At 42.5% G+C, this 14456-nt stretch overlaps 1 protein-coding gene across 1 annotated transcript in view; it reads left to right on the top strand.

Annotated features, from left to right (window-relative positions):
• Nucleotides 1-4240: 4240 nt before the first annotated feature.
• LOC112266726 (histone-lysine N-methyltransferase 2A) overlaps nucleotides 4241-14456 on the top strand; it is a 43756-nt gene continuing 33540 nt past the window's right edge. Inside the window, 1 exon segment of the mRNA XM_024444459.2 lies at nucleotides 4241-4520. Coding sequence (XP_024300227.2) covers nucleotides 4275-4520 — 246 coding nt within the window. The 5' untranslated portion in view covers nucleotides 4241-4274.

Here is a 14456-nt window from a genome sequence, read left to right as displayed (position 1 = left end):
AAGCTTTCAACAAGTGTTTGCATTACTTTTTCCAGTACCATAATAACTGGCAATAACCAAGTATGGTTATTAATTGGTAGATGTTTGTACGTAAACAGTCACTCATTTATTCCTAATACTCACATACTAAAGTTACCATAACATAATGATAATTGAATGGTATTAGGCACTGAACAAGAAAGTACTTCCTAATTAACACTATCCAGTTACACTTAACAAAAATAGAAATGCAACATGTAAAGTGTTGGTCCCATGTTTCATGAGCTAAAATTGAAGATCCCAGAAATTTTCCATATGCACAAAAAGCGTATTTCCCTCAAATGTTGTGCACAAATTTGTTAACATCCCTGTTAGTGAGCATTTCTCCTTTTGAATGTTCATTTCTCTACTATTTCTCTAAAACGTTGTTTTAGAAAATTTGGAAGTACGTCCAACCGGTCTCACAACCGCAGACCATGTGTTACCATGCCAGCCCAGGACCTCCACATCCAGGTTCTTCTCCTAGGGAGTCATCAGAGATAAGCCACCCGGACAGCTGATGAAACTGTGGGTTTGACCAACTGAAAAATGTCTTCACAAACTGTCAGAAACCATCTCAGGGAAACTCATCTGCGTGCTCGTCATCCTCACCAGGGTCTTGACCTGACTGCAGTTCGGTGTCGTAACCGACTTCGATGGCCACTGGCACGCTGGAGAAGTGTGCTCTTCAGAGATAAATCCCGGTTTCAACTCTACCGGACAGATGGCAGACAGCTTGTATGGCAGTGTGCAGGCGAGCGGTTTGCTTATGTCAATGTTGTGAACAGAGTGCTTTATGGTGGCAGTGGGGTTATGGTATGGATAGGCATAAGCTAAGGACAATAAACACAATTGCATTTTATCAATGGCAATTTGAAGGCACATCGCTGTGCCATTAATTCGCCATTATCAACATGTTTTAGCATGATAATGTACAGCCCCATGTCGCAAGGATTTGTACACAGTTCCTGAAAGCTGAAAATGTCCCACTTCTTCCCTGACCTGCATACTCACCAGAAATGTCACCCATTGAGCCTGTTTGGAATGCTCTGGATGACGTGTACATCAGAGTGTTCCAGTTCCTGACAATATACAGCAACATCATACAGCAACATTGCACAGGCCACAATCGACAGCCTGATCAACTCTTATGCAAATGAGATATGCCACGCTGCATGAAGCAAATGGTGGTCACACTAGATACTGACTGGTTTTCTGATCCACGCTCCTACCTTTTTTGTAAGGTATCTGTGACCAACAGATGCATATCTGTATTCCCAGTCATGTGAAATCCATATATTAGGGCCTAATGAATTTGATTCAATTGAGTGATTCTCTTATATGAACTGTAACATAGTCAAATCTTTGAAATTGTTGCATGTTGCGTTTATATTTTTGTTCAGAGTAGCTAAGGACAGCCATTTAGTGATTTGGTTGTTCTAATACACGCTTCTACACACACTTTTTTTATTGTTCGACGGTATCTGTACAAAAATTGGAATAGAAAACAAATGTCGACCAAATAAAAAAAGTGTGTTGAAGCGTGTACTTGACCAACCAAATTACTCAGTTTATCATGAGTCTTGTGTAATTTTACAAAGATCACTATTACCTTGGTTTTACCCATTTTCTGAGGCACTATGGGAAATCAACACTGAACGGTGCGGGTCACTTTCAGGTTTTAGCAAACAGTATCGGGGTGATTTCAATTTTAAGTGGTGTAAGATCATATCAAACATATCAAACAAGGCAACAGTTAACATGTCACCCCCCACAAATGATGCAGTGCACCCATTGGGCCAAACAGTGTAATTTTGTAGATGACGGATCTCTATGCCAAATCCCTTCATTCACCCAAGTTTCGTCAAAATGGGGCCAGTGGTGTCTGAGAGATCGCGTGGGTTAGCTAGACATATCCCTGAGCATGTGTGCCAATTGTCAGCTCTGACAGTGTTAGCATCATGTGTACCAAATTGTGTTGCAATATGAATATCCTTCACTGATTTATATGCATTTACAGTGGCAAGAAAAAATGTGAACCCTTTGGAATTACCCGGATTTCTACATAAATTGGTTATCAAATTTGATCTGATCATCTTAAGTCACAACAAAAGACAAACATTGTGTGCTTAAATACAATAATTTGTGTTATTGAATACATCATTTAAACATTCACAATGTAGGTTGGAAAAAGTATGTGAATCCCTAGGCTAATGACTTCTCTAAAAGCTAATTGGAGTCAGGAGTCAGCTAACCTGGAGTCCAATCAATGAGACAAGATTCGGGATGTTGGTTAGAACTGCCTTTCCCTATAAAAAACACTCACAAAATGTGAGTTTGCTATTCACAAGAATTATTGTGAACCATGCCTCAAACAAAAGAGCTCTCAGAAGACCTAAGATTTAGAATTGTTGACTTGCATAAAGCTGGAAAGGGTTACAAAAGTATCTCTAAAACCATTGATGTTCATCAGTCCACAGTAAGACAAATGGTCTATAAATGGAGAAAGTTCAGCACTGTTGCTACTCTCTCTAGGAGTGGTTGTCCTGCAAAGATGACTGCAAGAGCACAGCATTCCCAAGTTTATCAAGACATTTTGATGGAGAATGTTAGGCTATCTGTCTGCCAATTGAAGTTCAACAGAAGTTGGGTGATGCAACAGGACAACTACCCGAAACAGAGGTATATCAACAACAGAATGTCTTCAACAGGAGAAAACCTTCTGGAGTTGCCCAGTCAGAGTCCTGACCTCAACCTGATTGAGATGCTGTGGTATGACCAAGAGAACAGTTCACACCAGACAGCCCAAGAATATTGCTGAACTGAAACTGTTTTGTAAATAGAAATGGCCCAAATTTCCTCCTGACCATTGTGCAGGTCTGATCCGCAACTACAGAAAACATTTGGTTGAGGTTATTGCTGCCAAAGGAGGGTCAACAAGTTATTAAATCCAAGGGTTCACACTTTTTCCACCCTAAACTGTGAATGTTTACACTGTGTTCAATAAAGACATGAAAACGTATAATTGTTTGAGTGTTATTAGTTTAAGCAGACTGTTTATATATTGTTGTGACCTAGATGATCCGTTCAAAATGTATGCCTAATTTGTGCAGAAATCCATGTATTTCCAAAGGGTTCACATACTTTTTCTTGCCACTGTATGCCCAGAATGTTTATTGGTCAAAAGCAACCATGTTTAAGGTACAAGTCTGCCAGGGGCATCTGGCTCACGCCCAGGAGGCAGGCCGGTTCTAAATCGAATGCAATAAACTTTTAGCTGGTCAAAACAGCCTACACGGGCGCCCAGGCGAGATTAATTGAACCCTGTTGATTTGTTGGATATGATTTTAAACCATATAATTTGTTGTTCGTTGCAATTGCCCCTTTGTTTCTAGTTATTTGCCAGGTATGGTAGGTATGGCACCTCTTTCGAAAATATTGTGGACTTTTCTATTATGAACAAATACATTGACTGGATTGATTATTCATTGTATTGGTTATGATGAAAACCCTACTGAATATTTGACATTGACTGTTCTCTTTAGTGGCTTTTTTTTTTTACAAATTAATGAGCCGAAATGTCTTGAGTCAATAAGTATTCAATAATTTAATCCGATTTTTGAGGTGGATCAAGCGTCAGTAGTTTAGAACTGTTATTTTTTTTTCCGGCACGGCCCTGGAACGTGTTTAGTTAAGCTTTGCCTTCAGAAAGTATTCACACCCCTTGAATTTTTCCATATTTTCTTGTGTTACAGCCTCAATTTAAAATTAATTTAAAAAAATGTTTTTGTGGCACTGGTCTACACACAATACCCCATAATGTCAAAGTGGCATTTAATTATTATTTTTTTTTTTTTACAAATTAATGAGCCGAAATGTCTTGAGTCAATAAGTATTCAATAATTTAATCCGATTTTTGAGATGGATCAATCGTCAGTTTAGAACTGTTATGTGTTTTTTCGGCACGGCCCTGGAACGTGTTTAGTTAAGCTTTGGCTATAAACTGATTGACTAGGAACATTGAAGAAATGCGTATTCGGGGCCACTTTATGCCCACCCCGCAACATGGTTACGGATGTTTTTCGACTGACTAGGAACATTGAAGAAATGCGTATTCGGGGCCACTTTATGCCCACCCCGCAACATGGTTACGGATGTTTTTCACGTTGGTGAGTGGCTGGGGGTTATGCGAAATGCTGGTTCAGGGCCACGCCCACTGAGTTCTCTGATCTTAGGGCAGACAGGCATAGTGTAAAATGGCGCACAGCTGTCGGTGGCGGTTCCCCGCTCGGCCCGGAGGGAGCAGCAACTTAGGCACCGGGAGGAGAGCGGGCCGAATCCGGGTCACGGCCTCCCTCCGAAGTGGCACTGGGACCCACCCGAACACGGCTGGGCTCGGGCCCGGCTTTGATGCAGCGTTACAGGTCTCATCTGCTATCGGTTGCAACCTGCAGACATTTCGGGATGTTTTGGGGGAGTCGAGTGGTTCAAGCAGCGGGGAGGTAAGCGAAACACCAACTTGATTGTGGTTGGTTGTTAGCTAACTTGTTAACGTTTAATAGCTTCAAGGAGGAAGGTAAATATTAAGTGCCCACACTCGCTAGCAATGTTAAACAGTAACGTAAGTACCAAGGAGTTGGATGATGCTGCCTCTGTATGCGGTGTTAGGAGTGTGACCTAACTTGTCAACGCCAATAAGCCAACTTTTTGTTTGGCCTTCAACCCCTCACTGGGTATCAAGCCCATCGACATGCTTCAATCCATGTGCTGCTGTACTACCCATTTTACAGTGATGAACCACACAAGTCACAAATACCCGTGTAGGATTAGTAACGTTAGTTAGCCGAGTAGCACTAACGGTGCTGATGTTGCAAAGAGTTAAAAGTAGCCTGCTCTCTTTCTAGCCACAATTTGGCCAAAGTGAATAAATTGACTCTGGTTGTCCAATATTGCCACAGAGGCGAAAATTGAAGGATGGGATCCAAAGCTAAGCCATCGTTCGTTGGCTTAATTGTGGGGTGGTACTTGTAGAGAGAGAGAGCATCATATATCACAATCAACTCTTCAGATTTCAGAATTAGGTCTTACGAGCCAGTTTGCTACAGTATAACTAGCTTAACAGCTTTCTAACTTCAACGTTAGCTAAATAACGATATCTCCGTTTTTTTAACTGTCTGTGATGTTAGTGTTACATTGACTTACAATCGCATGGGACCTCCCGGTTAGCGAGCGAGGCTCCTGTTTGAAAACAAAACATGTAAACTTCGGGAGGACAAGGAACCTGAACTTCATGTTTTTGATACTTGCTAAGGCACCTGGCTAGCTAACGTCATTTATACTCACCTCGTTTGAATTGCCCTAGCGTGGTAACGTTACACGCGTTAGTTAGCTTAGCGTTAAACGCCGATATTGACGCGTTCAAGAAGCTACGGTTGTCACTAGCTTGCTGCGAGGTGTCAGTGCATAATGCTAATATTGGCTAACCTTAGAACGAGGCTATTTACCTTGCCTAAATGATCAGCTAGCTAGCATGTATTCATCTTTCTGCCTTGATCCACGCATCTAAAGTTGCTAGGCGCTAGTTGGAAACGACGTTATTAGCGATTTGGGTTTGACTAATGGTGTGTTTAGCTCGCTAGGTGATGGATTTAGGTTGTAGTATTACTCGCACATTTTGTGTTTAGCTCATGAACCTCTACCACGCTACGCACTTACTACGCGTAACTAGCTATCGCTGATACATAGGAAAATGGGAGGTGGACATGTTTTCCCCCCCTCTACACACAGTGCGTAGTACCAAAATAATGTCGGAATTGTGGACATATGATGACGTGCTGGCGAACTACAATTGTTGGTGGCCTGAGAAGGATTCGCCAGTATCATGTATGTTTGATGCGTGTTAGTCCAAATGTAATCTTTCTAGTACTATGAGCTCGCAAGCTACAATAAGGAGCCTTTTTGACGGACCTTGTGATTGTGGGGGTGCGTTCGGTTTAGCGCACTACCATCTTTTTTCATGAAGAGCACGCGTTCAGTGCAGTGTAAATGTAGACCCTAGTGTTGTAGATCGGGACACGGAGGTTAACTCACCACTTTATCAACGTTTTAAGATGTACTGTTATATTAGAATACTTATTGGTGTTATTCAGATTTGATGTTTAGATCATATTCTGAGTGTTCTCCAGTCCATTGCTCATGTGTGTGATTTCAATGAGCCATTTATCATAAGACCTATTGTGAAACTGGAAACGCCTATTCTGTCCTGTGTGTGTGTACACCTCGTACCATCACTAGTAGATTACCAGAAAGGTTCATATAATCTACTTTGATGTTGGCCAGTGCTATAGAAATGAGTCCCCCTGCCTGGACTAACACTTTAGGAAGGGGGATCAACATGTCCCGCTCCCTCTATCCCAAGACACACAAAGAGAGGGGGGGGGGGAAACGCACTATCTGGGATGCGGTGGGACAGGGCCAAAATCCCAGTGGAACTTGCCGCTCGTGGAAGTTGTAGACACAGAGTTGTGATTTCATTCAGAGTGGATGTTGCGCCTGGGCAGGATTGTTCTTGCTCATCACAGCCTGCTGAGCTCACAGAGCAGCCGGACGCTGAGCCCCTCCTTCCAGGCAGACCCGTATCCACTTCACCCACACAGGGGCTGTCTGAGCTCAACTTTTCTTCTGACAGCTGCCACTTTGGAATATATTAGCCAAGCCTTTTGGAATCCCTCAAAAGAGGGCTTGTACACCATTGTTGTTCAAATGGCAGCATTTGTAGGCTATTGAATTTAGTGTTTTAAAAAAACTTTATTTTATTTGACCCCCCAAAAAAAAAAAAAAAAAAAAAGAAATCTGTCTCGCTGTCGTTTTGTCTTGGAATTGAACCCGTCTCTCTCTTGGCTCAGATTAAGACCGATGTCAATCCCTCACACAAGTGCAGCTGAGTAGATGTTATCAGAGGGAATACTTTGCCCCACTGGTTTTTGCTAAATGTTGTGTTTGGAGGAAGGGGTCCAGCAGGTGTTTGCCCTATTTATATGGCAGAGCTTTGTCTGCTTTTATTCCAGCTTTCATGAAGTGCAGACGGCTGAAAGAGCACAGGCACGGATATCAAAGGGGAAGAGCGAAGCTTCCTCCCCCAGGGACTATGCTGGGAGGAGAATTAGTCACAGGCCCTCCCATCCACGGCTTTATTCTGCTCTAGCAGGCGCCCAAAGGATTTTTGCCTCTGCTTTCAGAGCTGTGAGAAAGCCGTCAATTGTGTGTCTGTTTGGGGCTGGTCCCCCAGACTTTGTCCCTTATTCCACCTCGCAGGAGGTGTGTCATCTTTGTTTTTATTAGGGTGCCGGTTGGAGCTGCCTCTCCCTGCCCCGTGGGAGTGAGGTGTTGGGAACATGAGCCATCGATCCATCTCCTTGTCGGTGTGTGTGGGCAAATGTGAACCAATGTTTTTATTTATTTTTACCTAGTATTTTGGCACCCGAGAGAGACTAATATCAAGTTTTTTGTGGGACACTCAGAATTCCTCTTTCTTGAGTTCGTCAAATTCTTCAGAGGCCCACCATTGTGAGTCATTGGCCAGAGCCACCTGAGAGGAATTCCCCAGTGGCCTTTTAGTAGGAATGTGTCACCGGAAGGGCATATACAGTATGATCTCCCCAATTGAAGTTCAAAGGAGGGGTGGGAGTATCGATACTAAATCGGAGTGAAGCCTCTAGCCCTTAATTTGGCTGCTCCAAATTACTATCATGAGAATATGATCATTAGGCCAATTTGTTCATACCCAGCTCCAGGCAATTTTTTTATTTATTGGTTTTTGGTTGGATTTAGTCTTATAGCCCACATTAAATAATACAGTTGTGAAGTACAAAATATCATGCCATTTTTATCCTGCCTGACATTCATTGCATCAATCTCAATTGTTAAATAAACAGATTGAGTTCTCCCTGTGATCGTCATCTTATTCCCTGACCACATTCACAATTTCGAGACTTTCTTTGCACATTTTATCTCGGCATACATATTTTTTTCTGACGTCTCTCACCACTGACTTGGGTTTAAACATCACAGTCCCAGGTTAGTGCAGTGATGTACAAGGACAGTCTGATGTACATCACTTGATATACAAGGACAGGTAAAAGGCAGATGTCTCACAAGATTATACCGCATGGAATTGTTTAGAATTATGAGGAAAGCATCAAAGTTAAAACTAACTTAACAGTGCTTGTATTTAAAGGGGATTTGAGGTTCTCTAGACATTTTGATTCCCTGGCTGTTTGGAGCTGATTTCTACCGCTTTTAAATATCCCAGGGCTGAGAGTTAATGATCGGTTTTTCTACTTGATGTGGAGGTTACAGGGAGTGTGTGTGTGTGTGGATCAGCAGCCCCGATGAGCAGAGCAGCTGTCTGTGACTCTTATTTACCTTGCTTTTTAAAGGGAGCTACTACAGGGACCTTTCTTCTTTGCCTGGTCTTTAAAATTATCGTTGAAATTAAATTATTGAAACTAGGCAAATACATTTAGCTGAACATCACTACTAACTGGGGTTTTATTTTTTTCAGGTTATCATCCGATTTTATGGAACAATCATAATTGGGCTTCTCACCTCGCCAAATATACACCCACGTACTAGTGATGCATAACAGAATACCTCAAACCACTTTTACATCCGGTCTGATGGTTCTGCACTTGCAGGGGACAGGCCCAACTAGCAGACCGAAACATGAACATCTCCGCTATGAGTTGGACCTGTTGCTCTGTCTTAACTAATCTATGAGGAAAAACTTGTCAATGCATGATGTGGTAGTGCAGGTTAAAATTTGCATGTTGTGGATGGGGGAAAAATAAGGAAGCAGGGGCTAAAAAAATATGGACAGTCTGAGTACACTACACAAGCTTTTCTTGTCACCTTCTTCTGACTAGGTTATGCATGCTACCTTTCATCCCCTTTCTCTCCCTGGCCTGCTTCTTTGTTTACTACACTTTACATTTGATTAATTTAGTAGATGCTCCAGAGCAACTTACAGGAGCAATTAAGGCCTTGCTCAAGAGCACATAGACAGATTTTTCACCTAGTCGGCTTAGGGAGTCAAACCGGCTACCTTTTGGTTACTGGCCCAATGTTCTTAGCCGCTAGGCTACCTGCCACCCCTGTCCTAGCGAGCCCATAGGCCCTTTTGGTTTTACAGCACACTGCTCTCCCCGGCCTGCCCGTGGGCATGGCGCGAGTTTGTGCGTCTCTCGCGCATGGCTGGCTGCATGGGGGAGTGAGAGGCGTGTGTGTGTGGGAGGCTTGTTTAGATTGGGATTTTGATTGTGTCTGTGCGAGCGTGTTCATCCCCTTTTCATGCTCTGTCCCCCTGGAAACATGCACAGGCTCAGTTGCTGTACCAGGTGGTCAAGATGCTGCTCCCCCTACACACACCATGCTTTTCTGCCCATCCTCCTTCCCGCTCCTGTTTTGGCTCTGTTTACATCTTGCGGTGTGGTTCATGCGGAGGGAGGAGTGTGTGTGTGTGTGTGATGTCATCGAGCTACTCGCGTTCCGTTCCACGTTCCGCCCCCTTAGCACTCTCCAACCAACACCTATAGCAACTTGCCTGAGAAGATTCTGAGAAATGCTGCCTGTATGAACTGTAGCACAGTCTGTCAGAGTTGAAGTAAGAGATGGCTAGATTGAAAGATTCTGGTATCAGAGGGCAACATGTTTAACAATATTAGCGGCTGCTACTATATTGCAAATTATCAACACTTTTCGTCATCACCAAAAATATAGGCTGTATTCCAAATGAAATTGCCGCTGACTGAATGTTGCCTGATCACAATATTAATAGTATATGGGACGTTAACAAGTTGGCTGTGCTATTCAGGTTGGAGTTAAAACTAGTGTGGACTCCTCGACAGCAGCTGCTCTACAAATGGGGCCGAAGGGACTTAAACTGCAGCCCCATATTCTGCTATAAATAAAGATTATGAAATGACACACCCCTACCCCTCTGGCACGAGAAGTGACACTAAAGACTTCCAGAGGAACTCCGAGATATTAATCATCTCACCAGCCCTGTGGGGCTGGTTGGCTGGGGATGCTTTATGGACTGTGGCTAGTTGGGTTAAGGCCTCGCTACGGTAGCATGCAAAGGTGGGCATCTAAGGCCTATGTGTCTGACCTGCATGTATGAGATATCTTTGGCCTCTCAAGTTGCCCAAGTCTAATGGTCAATAGTACTGACAGTCATAAACAACAATACTTGTGCTATATAAATGGAAGTTTGCTGTTAAACTTAGTCATTTTGCAGTTGATGAGCGGGGTCCCACCTTGGTGTTGGAGGACATTGACTCTGTCTGCCTCCTGTTTTATCTATAATTACTGTTACACACTCATCCTGTGGCCCAGATGTAATTACAAATGGAGGGTCCTGGAGACCGAATAATATTCCATTTCTGTCCAATTCCAATTGAGCAGATCTTTAATTGAATCAATCCAAGGACACACTTCCTGGTCCTGAGTGACTTGTTTTATATCCTGATATAAAACACCCCACTGTAGAGACTGCACTGATTAGGTCCACCATCATCATGTATACTTGTAGACAAGGGAACCATATGGCACCCTATTCCCTATCTAGTGTGCTACTTTTGACCAGAGCCCTATGGGCCCTGGTCAAAAGTAGTGCACTAAACAGGCAATATGGTTCCATTTGAGGTGCAGCCTAGTCAACTGAGAGCTCCATTGGATTTTGTTGACATCACTATGAGTCATGGTTAACATGCTGTCTGCGTAGCTTTGGAATTATTGCCTTCAGGTAACTCTTATCGCTAGAGATGGCCTCGTTCACTGTGCCTTACCTCAACATTAGGCGAGAGTGAAACATTTGAGGAAATGAAAATAAGTATCCTCCTAAGTGTGTGTGTTATGTCAGGAGATGAGTCCCATCAGGCCCTCTCAAAGATTACATGTCAGGCAGCCTAGCTACTGCTACTGCTAAGGCTACCTGTGTGACCTGATGGGACTTCCTGGAAGTGATGAAAAACAAATATCATGCTCAACGGTGCCATAGACATCATTAAATACATCTGTGTAGCCTAATAACTGTCTGTGACCATCATATGCTACATGCAACATTTAGTTAGGCATATAGGCATTTTTCCTTTTGGCTACTAAAAAGCCCTTAATTGACAGGGGTCCTGTTAATGCAGAATTGATTTTTTCACCCAGGAAAAAAAAGAGAGAATGGCTAAGAAATATCTTGCTGTGTTTTGTAAACACAGATCTTAAATGCTTCTTATTGTAACTTCTGTTCGGCACCGGAAACATTCTCTCAACTCTTATTTTTCCTTAACTGTATTGTTGGTTAAAAGGGCTTTTAACCAACAAAGTAAGAATTGGACTAAGGTCTATTCGGCGCACGTGAGACATAAAATTTGGTAACATTAGAAATATCCTGGCCATTCATCGGATTTGCTTTTTCATTGTAAACTCATTTACTTATGTGGCTGATGGCCAAATAGCTTTGCACTTCTGTTCTCATGTTTTTTATTTAATTTAACTAGGCAAGTCAGTTAAGAACAAATTCTTATTTTCAATGACTGCCTACGAACATTGGGCAGAACGACAGATTTGATTCGGGGATTTGATCTTGCAATCTTTCGGTTACTAGTCCAATACTCTAACCACTAGGCTACCTGCCGCCCCTGATGAAAATTAAGCTATTTTCTGCCCAATTCTTTTCCACTAATGTATTTTCTGTGAAGGGGAAAGTATAGTTGCACGTCCCTAATCACTCTATCGAAGCAACAACAAAAAAACAATATAAAAAGCAGGTGAAATGGTTTAATAAAATATAAAACGCAGGTGAAATGGTTTAAAATGCACATAAAACATGCTTTTAATGTATGGTCTGCGTTTGGAAATGTAGATTTCTGAACACTAATGTGACTCCTGCTTAGGGTTGCACATTTTGGGGAGTAATCAGAGATGGAAACTTTCCGGGGGGTGGGTACATTTTAATTTAGGAAAATCCTCGTTCCAATCTCCTAACCCACAATATGTAAATGTACAGAAGAGACAAACTGTCGGTTGCTGATGGTTTATGTTTAGACCGGCATTGCTTAGCAATATAATCTGGCTATGTTTATCTCAGGGATTTACCTAAAATGACACAAGTGTGCAATATTAAGTTGTAACTTATTCTGTTTAGGTTTAGGCAGACAGTCAGTGTCCTCCAACACTAAGGTGGGACCCTTGGTGAACACTTTATTCGTGGGATACTCCTCAGTTCATATGTTAGAATTTCTAGAATCGTGAGACTCTACGTACAGTTGGGATTTTATTTTTGTTTTACCTCTTGTTTGAGGTCGCACTGTGCAGTTCTGGCATTGGCCAGATTATTTTTATTTTCTCTCCCATTTGTTGAGGGGGGGGATCAGTTGGATACTGCTCGGGTGTAGGTGCTACATAAACTGATCGTGATGGTTTTCTCCAATTTTTGTGGTATCCAGTTGTTAGTAATTACTATCTTGTTTCATCGCTACAACTCCCGTACGGGCTCGGGAGAGACGAAGGTCTAAAGCCATGCGTCCTCCTCCGAAACACAACCCAACCAAGCTTCTTAACACAGCGCGCCTCCAACCCGACCAATGTGTCGGCGGAAACACCGTTGGTTGGCTACCTGGCTACACCGGACAATTGTGCGTCGCCCCCACGAACCTCCCAGTCGCGGCCGGCTGCGACGAACCCCCCCCCCCTCAACAAATAGGAGAAAAAATAAACTGGCCAATGCAGGCCACCATTGTAACTACAAACGAGAGGATGGCAGGGCTTACATTTACTTCCGGGAATGTCAAGGGTTTAAATGAACCAATTATGAGAGGCAAGGTCCTAGCCCACTTGAAAGCAGTCTGATATTGTATATTTGCAAGAAACCCATCTGAAAAACTATTCTCATAGCAGACTTAAATGGAGGTGGGTGGTGCAAGTGTATCACTAACTTCTCCGCCAAAACGAGAGGCACAGCGATTCTGGTACGGAAAGGAATTCCCTTTCTACTTAACTACTATTGCTGATAAAGAGGGTCGTTATGTGATCGTAATAGGAGAGATCCACTCTACTTCTGTAACTCTACTAAATATCTATGGTCCAAACATTGATAACCCCTCTTTTTTCAAAAGAGTCCTTGCCCTGATTCCAGATATCTCCCATACTAACTTGGTCATTGGACCTTAACTGTGCTAGACCAATATTTGGATAGATCCTCTACCTGGGGTACCCCTACCTCCTATTCAAGTGATTTCTTGAATACCTACATTTTAAAAAATCAAACCTATTTGATATATGGAGGATCTCTAACCCTACGGGTAGGGAATACTCCTTTTACTCTCGTTCACAATGTTTACACTAAAATTGACTACTTTTTGGTTGACGTGAAATTACTCCCCTATACCTGTAATGTGAGGAATCATGACATTATAATCTCTGACCACAGTCCACTCACCTTCTCCCTGAGATTGGGTGACATCGTACCAAACGAGAGGGTCTGGAGGTTGAATCCTCAGCTCTTCACAGAACCAACATTCTGTGAACATCTTAGACCAAATTAAATTTTTCCTTGATACCAATGACAACGGACTTCCCCAGCATTATTGTGGGAAACACTGAAGTCTTATCTGAGAGGCTGTATCTCCTTTCAGGCTGCCAGGAGTAGGCAAAACAGAGAAATTGGAACAACAAATTCACTTACTGAATAGTGAAAGTGCTAGCGAGCCATCCATCTATGGAGAAACATAATATTCCAATTTTAAATAGGTAATTTATCAGGTTCTCACAGCTAAAATTGCTAAATCTTTTCTCTATGCCAAGCAAAAATATTTTGAGTTTGGTGACAAACCACACAAATTACTCGCCAGACAACTTAGAAAACATGTGAGTGACCGACTGATTCACAATGTTAAATCTGTATCTGGGGAATTACTCTCTTTCCCCCAAAGACATCAATGACAGATTCCGTCAGTTTTACGAGACACTATATACACACACATCTAAAGCGGATCCTAACCCCTTAATTATGCAAAACTTTTTGGAGGACTGTAATCTCCCTGCCCTGAACCAGGAAGATTCCAACTTCCTGAATAAGGAAATATCTCTTGGAGAAATTTGCGAAACAATTAAATCTCTACAGAGTGGCAAGACCCCGGGCCCAGATGGATACCCTGGTGAAGTATATAAAAACATTCAGCAACATGCTCTCTCCCTACCTGCACAAAATGTTGTTTCAGGCCAGTGAGGATGGAACTCTCCCACCTACTTTGGATGAGGCGTTCATTACAGTTATACATAAGAAGGGTAAAGATCCGGAAGAGGTAGGGTCCTATAGACTAATATCTCTCCTTAATACAGGCCAAAATATTTGCACAAAAACTCTGGCTAACAGGCTTAGCATT

This window comes from Oncorhynchus tshawytscha, linkage group LG14 (genome assembly GCF_018296145.1).
Source record: "Oncorhynchus tshawytscha isolate Ot180627B linkage group LG14, Otsh_v2.0, whole genome shotgun sequence".
NCBI lineage: Eukaryota > Metazoa > Chordata > Actinopteri > Salmoniformes > Salmonidae > Oncorhynchus > Oncorhynchus tshawytscha.
Note: the sequence above shows the minus strand (reverse complement) of the source record. Positions and strands in the feature narration are given on the sequence as shown.